This window comes from Mastomys coucha, unplaced genomic scaffold (genome assembly GCF_008632895.1).
Source record: "Mastomys coucha isolate ucsf_1 unplaced genomic scaffold, UCSF_Mcou_1 pScaffold14, whole genome shotgun sequence".
Classification (NCBI taxonomy): domain Eukaryota; kingdom Metazoa; phylum Chordata; class Mammalia; order Rodentia; family Muridae; genus Mastomys; species Mastomys coucha.
Genome location: NW_022196896.1, coordinates 135,807,919 through 135,815,988, shown reverse-complemented (window position 1 = coordinate 135,815,988; position 8,070 = coordinate 135,807,919). Strand labels below are relative to the sequence as shown.

The 8,070-nt window shown below is 40.0% G+C and overlaps 1 protein-coding gene across 3 annotated transcripts in view; it reads right to left on the bottom strand.

Annotated features, from left to right (window-relative positions):
* Nucleotides 1-8,070, bottom strand: part of Lpin2 (lipin 2) — a 77,072-nt gene that overhangs the window by 45,298 nt on the left and 23,704 nt on the right. For all 3 annotated transcript variants that reach the window (XM_031368723.1, XM_031368724.1, XM_031368722.1), the window contains exon 2: nt 435-635. In XM_031368723.1, the coding sequence (XP_031224583.1) occupies nt 435-626 (192 nt within the window). In that variant the 5' untranslated portion in view covers nt 627-635. The remainder of the gene's footprint in view (nt 1-434; nt 636-8,070) is intronic.

The window sequence follows — 8,070 nt, the reverse complement described above, 5'->3', positions numbered from 1 at the left end:
AAAAAAAAAAAAAAAAAAAAGGCACATACATGAGCCACAGGGTACATGTGGCAGGTCACTGTATGACTTCTGAGTATGTTCTCTTGTTCCACCATGTGTGTCTCAGGGCTTAAAGTTGGGTAATCAGGATTGATGGCGAGAGCCTTTACCACTGGATCATCATGCTGGCCCTATACTATTTTAAAGTGCTGTATTAAGTAAAGTAAAATCTCTTTTTCAAAATAAGCCCAACTTCCTCGTTGTAACGATCTTCAGTTTTGTTCTCAGTTTCTTCATAATTTCAGTTTCTTTTTCATTTGGAGAAACTTTCTATAAGAGAGTCTTTTGAATTTAGAAGCCACTTCAAAAGCAGTACTTAAAAAGTTGATTACTTACCATGGTCTTCAATAGCATACAAGTTAGGGCTAGATCACCACGGTGACCTGCGCACTTACCACTTTCTCCTTGGACCTCAGGACACCCAGCTTCCCGAAGCGCACGTGAAAAGGTGAGCACTGATAGGAGCCATCCTGCTGCCTCACCACAACCACATCGATGCACCCAGACAAAGTGGCTTGATTAATGCCCTTGTAGAGTTCCTTCACAGTGACGAGCACCTGCCCAGCCAGCTGGCCCACATAATTCATGGTTTGAGACTGTAAGAAAATAAATGATGTCAGCACTAAATCTGACAACTAATAGCAATGACATAAAGCGCTTGAGCAGACATACAGTCTCATCTGCTATTCGGAGCCCACTACTCTTCTGCTGCCCCAGCTACATCACACATCTCTACAAGAGGAAAGAAGTGTCAGACTGGAAGTGCCTCTAAGTGGGGCCTGAGGCTTAGGAAGTTCCATTTCCTTTCACACCCCAGGGTGGGGCCACCTGTCTTCATGGACTCCACTGACTCCATCTCCCTCCACCAATAGCTCAGGACCTGCAGTACTTCATCCACTCTGACCACAGCAGCCAAGCACAAAAGGCCCAGGGGATCGCCACCTCCAGGAAAAACTCGGGATTCATCTTTGCAGAGAAACAAGGGATACAATTGAGAGTTGAAATGTTATGGTTCAGAACATGCTGCATCAAACAAACTGTGGTGAGCTGCCCCAGGACTAACACACATAACATCACTTCAGAACCTCAACAACACAATGGGACACAATGCTTGTGTCCCACAATGTTCAGAGCACAAAAGGGGTTTTTGTTTCTCAACTTCAACTCATTACTCAAGTCAAGATCACCAGAGCTCTGCAATTCAAAGAAGAGGAGGTACACCTAACCTGGCTTCACCCCTTATCCCAACTCTTACACTGAAAAACTCAATCCACACCAAAACAAACCCGTTAGTCCTCAGGCTGTCAGATCTCATTCCAGTGGTTGAACACACCATCACTCAGCAGACACCTTAACGTTATGTTAAAGCCAAATCCACAGAGAGTCCTTCCCCTTGATGTTGGATCAGAGAAACCCTCCAGTTTTAGGCTAATCCAGAAGTCAAATTTTTTTTAATTGGGCTCTCGGAGTCCAAACTATTAACTGCGCAGAGTGGCCTGTCTAAACCAGCTCTGGTTACCCTAAGCTCAAAGTTCCATCTCTGCAAAGTTCTAGAGAGACATTCTGTGTTGTCAGGTAAGTCCTAGGTGGAACAGGGACAAAGTGCTGATCCCCTAAAAAAATGAAGTGGACCTGCCAGGTCCCATCTGCACATAACTCAGTCTACCCGCCAGAGATGGGCAGTACCTAAGGCAGGACAGATTCCACTAAAGAATCTATACAGAGATGACTATAACTAGGGTCTAGCTGTTTGGCAGCCTGAAGCATATAGCCCTGATTATTCCCCTGGGTATGCCAAGGTTTCCAATTGCACATACCAAAGAGTTTGCTTTGAGCAATGTACACAAGCAGCCAAATTTACTACGATCTCCTAAGGTGGGGAGATGTCATAATTATAAAGAAAATGTTATAACTGTGAGACAATTATAAACAGGTAGCTTTGGTTTTAGGATGGGGATGGTTGTTTTAGCTTTAATAGCATGGGCAGATTAAGCACACATCAAATACTTAATTTTTGAAATTTTTATTTTTTGAGACAGAGTCTCACTGTACAGTCCTGGCTGGCACGAAACTCAAAATATAGACGAGGCTGTTTCTGAACTCAGAGGGATCTTCATGCCCCTGCCTCTTGGATGCTGGGATTAAAGGTGCCACCACACCTGACCAATCTTTCTCTCCAGGGTCTTGGTTTGTGGCCAAGATGGCCTAGAACTCAAGACAATTTTAGTCTCTCAAATGTTCAGATTGCAGGCATGTGCTACTATATTTGACAATAATTATTTCTTGAATAAAGAAAGAACTATCAAATGAACTACCAATAAACAAGCTAAAAACCAATAAACAGCTAAGAGTCATTACTATACTGTGTGCAGCAGAAATACTATTTCATCAGAACACTCATGGATTATCTCACTGTACTTTTTCTTTTTGAGATGGTCTTACTATGTAGCCCTGGCTGGCCTGGAATTCACTATGAGGACCCTGCTGGCCTTGACTCACAGAGCTTCACTTGCCTTTGCCTCCTGAGTGCCATCATACCTGGCTCATTATGTTTTTAATAATTATCATTTCTGGATCACGAGTTCAGAGACAGCCTGGGCTACATGAGATCCTACCTCTAAAACACCAAATAAACAAAAGTAAACTACTATGAGATCAGTGTAGACCTTCAGAGCTCTAAGAAAAAATATGGTTTCCCCCAAATCCTCTACTCAACTGAATGTTCTGCACTTGGTGTTAATTGGGATGCACTGGCAAAATATCACAACCAGGATGTCAACAGCCTCAGGTAAGGGCCAGAACTTGCCAGGCAGTGTTAATGAACACCTTTAATCCCAGCACCTAAGAAGCAGAGGCAGGTGGATCTCTGAGTTTGAAGCCAGCATGGCCTACAAAGTGAGTTCCAGGACAGCCAGGGCTATATAGAGAAACCCAGTCTAGGATGGGGTTGGGATTATGAAGAACCAAAATACCACCATCAACATAAGGATCCTGTTGCCCCATACAGTCACACACATTTTTGTCTTGCTTTCTCCTCCCCAGTCCCTGACATTAATATGTTCTCTATTTCTGAAATGTCTGCCACTTAGAAAGGAAGTCATATAAACAGCACTATGAAATATGTAGCCTTTTAGGACTGCCTTCGTTCCCTCATATTTTTCTGGAGACTTATCCAGATGGCTGTATCACTGAACTCATTCTATTTTATTGCTGCACAGTATTTCATGGTCTAGACTTACCATTAAAAACAAAACAAAACAAAACCCCCAAACCTCTTTACTTGTTGGAGGACAAGTAACTGCAGTTCCTGGCTATTACAGATAAAGCCACAGTTTTAGGTATCTACACACCATGTGTGTACAACTGAGTGCAGCTTGTCCATTGCAAACAACTACAGGCGTGGCTGTTTTAGAACAATCAGACTACTTTCCAGAATTGCTCTACCATTTTATCTTCCCACCAGCAATATCTACAAGGCGAAATCATCTGGCATCCGTACACAATGAGTCATTACTGTTTAGCCATGACATTTTACAAAGATTTGCATTTCTTTAATACCTAACAATGCTGAACATCTTTTCATGCACTGTTCTGCCCCACGAGTGTCTGTCTATGGCATTACAGAGTCCTCATCTCACTAAGAAGGGAAGGAAATGCAGATCTTTGTTCCCACTTCTGTGGTCATGGTATATAGCCATTTTATGTTAAAGACAGAGTATCTCCAGAACTGAGGTGAAATTCATTTGGAGGTAGTTCAACTCATCACCTCTTTTACCAGAAATGTTTCTTTGCTACCTACCACACTTGACTATTCCTGTCCTCTTAAGTTTCACACACTTACAATATGCTGTTTTATCTGCTGCACCACACTAAGCACAAAGAGTCAATTATATGGCTGACCAATGGTGGTAACGATAAAATGAATACTGTTACAATTTGTAAAAAAAAACATCGTAATAGTATAGACCTTAAAAAAGAAACTGAAAATGGCTACTTTTAAACATCTACATTCAGTCATAAACAATCATGTTCTAAATGTGTAACAAGCTTACAATCAACTAGAGAATACAATACATAGTTAAGTATAAAAACATCTACTCAGGATGATTTTAATTACTGTGGTTAAGAGTATATGCTGTTATACATGAAAACCTATTGTGTAAAGTTAGTTGCTAAATGTAGAAAAATGCAGGCTGTTAAGAAACTTGTTTTCTCTTGGGAAGTATGAAGCCCTTTAGGTTTCAATTTTGTAGGATTAAAAAAAAAAATCCAAAAGTATATGGAGGCCTAGACCGGAACAAGTACTAACCCCAGAACCGGCTGAACAACCTGCTGACTGCACAGGAAACCTAGAAGCATTACTCTCAGAGAGCCCACTTACCCCAGTACAGACCTTATTTTGAGACGGGATTTCACGGTGTGATCTTGGCTGTTAGGGATGGAACTTACTTTGTACACTAAACTAGCCTCAAACTCACAGATGCCCATCAAAGGTGTGCACCACCATGGCTGGTCTCCAAGTATTTTAAGAAATAAAGAAACTGAAACTTCAGATATATTGGGTGATGTTATAGGGTGGATGTTTCTATGTACTTCCTACCTCCACTCCATGCACTGAAGCCTTAAATGAAGGTATTTGGAGAAGGGCCTTTAGATGTAATCAGGTTTAGGACATGAGAGTGAACAGAAGTACCTATCCTCACTGGTGTCCTATAGAAAGACAAAGTTAAGAGCCAGCAATCCTTTTACCTTGCCATGTGAGGACACAGCAAGACAGCTGCAAGCCTGTGAAAGCACCCCCAATTTGTCTACACACACACACACTTTTTAGATACCAGTACAGTCAACTCAAAGTCCTAAAAGTGATATTCACACAACAAAAACTGAACACTTTTCTCCAGACACTAGCAACAGCCTCCCTTGGGAAAACCTGCATAGATCTAACTTAGACAGTGACAAGACACTCACCTCATAATGTTAAGTCTCAAAATATACCTGTGAGAGCAAACGACATCTATACAGAGCATTCTGAAGAACCCTCAAGTGACCCAGCAGAAAACTGCAGACAAGAGAGTCTACTGGTCTGAAAAGGAAGTTCCTGTGGCAGTCAGTGTGGGTAATTAGGTGACAAGTCATCATTCCAGACTACAGACAGTTACACAATGAAAGGTGGGCCAGGGTTATCTCAACACACAACATTACAATCTATACAACATGGCTTCAAGAATGTTAGAGCTGTAGTTTTAACATTCAACAATATACCAAGGTATTTTCCTCAGTATCCATATTTAGAATAGAGTAGGAAAAGCTACATGCTTATTCTTATACACATCTTCAGATTTCAAAATAACAAGCAGATTCTAACATGGCAAGCAGCACATAGAAGAGGGAGTACCAACTTCTTTCCCCAATCTCTCACAACACTGGCATGCCCTGTCCTTTTTAATGCTATCATAGTACCATATAATGAAATCATGTCCCTACCTATATTTTCACCCCATTTCTCTCAATTCTAACTGCAAGACAATGTCTTATAATGAAGTTTTCCAATAATTTAGTTCTTATCTCTCAAATAAAATATGCCCAGTCTTCATGTCCAATATATGAGTTAGCTTGTGTACAGAGAACATCTAACTTGGCTAACAAATAAGGAGAAATATAAAAAGTAAAACTACTAGAAAATATAATGAGTTTTAAGATTTTGAAATTCAACCTATGGAATGATTATCTACATAGGAAAAGTTTTAGCTAAATGCTTATATTGACTCTTTTCTGAAATACAATTTTAAAGTTTCAAATAGCTATACCTTAGACTATTCAAAATAGACTTTACAAACAATAAAATTCATTCTTTCCTAGTGTACACTTATATATGTTTTTAAACAGATGTATTCATATATGTACATATGTCTGCATGGAGGTGCACAGAGGCCAGGAGAGTGTGTCAGATGTTATGTGGGTGTTAGGATCCTGTGTATTTTAAGTAAGCATGTATATAATCATAGTAATCAAGATACAGAACAATCAGATCAACCCTCCTCCAGTCTCTCAATCCCCCTCTGTGGAATCTCTCCTCCTCCAACTACCTATTTTCTGTCCCTAGTCTCCTGATTTTATACAAACAAAATCATGCAATATGCAAGGATTTCTTGTATTTAGCACAACGCATCTAAGGATTTTTTTTAAAGTATTATAAGTATTAGTGCAATTTTTTTGTTTGTTTTTGTTGTTGTTGTGGGGTTTTGATTGGTTTTTAGTGATAAGATCACTCACTATGTCGTCTTAGTTGGCCTCAAACTTACTATGTAGAAGAGAGATATCTGCCTCTTGCATTCTTGGATTACAAGCAAGCACTACCATGCCCAGCTAGTAGTTTGGTCTGTGATATAAATATATTCTATATTGTTATTATTCTGTGATATAAATGTACTCTAGTTTACCCTTTCACCTTGGGTATTCCTAGTTCTTGACAATTATAAAGCAAAGTTTTAGGATTTTATTTGGTTAAATATTTAGGAGTAGGAACTGCACTGCTATTTAGATAAGAGTTGTAAAATTTGTTTTTGCAACTACTGTTTTCAAGATATCTTTAATGTGCTCAGGGGAATTTTCTGTTAAAAAGAAATCACTTCTCAGATTATTTTCAAAACGACAGTTTTCTGTTTTACAGTACTTAATGTACTGTGAGAGATATGCACTGATGGTCAAAGCATGTATTCTTTATTTCCTCAGACATCCTTAACAAAGCACATGTGAGTCACAGCACTTTAATCTCTTTGCAGATGAGTATTTAACCCTCAGCATTAGACAAGGCATATGGTATGGACTGTTTTAGGTGTAAAAATCAGGCCCCCAGAGGACAGGCCTCCACTTGAAGTCAAGCAGCTTCACAGAGTCAGGCCCAGTCACATCTTCTGGTATGCCATTGTCTTTTAGGAACTTTCAGAGATATGTGTACAAAGAAATCTCAAGGGCTGCAAGAGACAGCTCAGCAGATAAGAGCACTGACTGCTCTTTCTGAGGTCCTGAGTTCAATTCCCAGCAACCACATGTTGGCTTACAACCATCTGTAATGGGATCTGATGCCCTCTTCTGTTGTGTCTGAAGAGAGTGACAGTGTACTCACATAAATAAAATAAAGAAAGAAAGAAAAAGGAAGAGGGAGAGGAGGAAGAGGAAGAAATTTCAAAAGGCTTTAAAAAGCCATGATGGGGCATGGTGGCATTCACCTTTAGCCCTTGCATTTGGGAGGCAGAGGCAAGAAGATCTCTTTGCATTTGAGGCTAGCTAGTCTACAAAGTGAGTTCCAGGATAGCCAGGGCTACAAAGAGAAATCCTGTCTTGAACCCCACTCCCCACCCCCAAATAAAATAAAAACCACAAAAGGCCATGATGAGTCTCCACATTCTAGTGTACATTAAAGACAGGCCTTTTATTACCAGTAGACTTAGATATAATGTTATGATGAGAAACATATGTTTAAAGGGTCAAGTTCTCAACTTTCTCTCCCTCACACTCCCAGTCTTAAGCCTTCTACTCACAATGTGATAGCTATACCAGCTAGTCTATTTTGGTAGTGATCATTAATAACTTCAAGTTCTCTAAAATAAACATAGAAGTCTGGTCCTTTGGCTTCCATATACAGTCATCCAGTTTTAGTTGCTATGGAAACCATACTTTCTAGCCCAGGGATTACTATTAAATATACTGGTAATACAATATACAATTTCCTTTGAAGCATACCTCCTTACTGGAGGTGCTTTTTACTTATGCACTGACCTCTAAGTCAAGAATTAATATGACTTTTAGAATCAACACTTTCCCTGGGCTTACAACCTACATGAAGATTAGCCTGTACCCAGGCTGGAGCTGTACTTTGACCATCAAAGAGTCTAATATTCATGCAGATGTAGCCCCAGGGGAAGATATGTTAAACCTCATTTATCTTTCCCTCTCTCACCCTCTTTAAAACAGCCTTTTTTAAGTCCTACAGCCAAGGGATGCTGATGCTGAGAAACTGCACAACTGTGT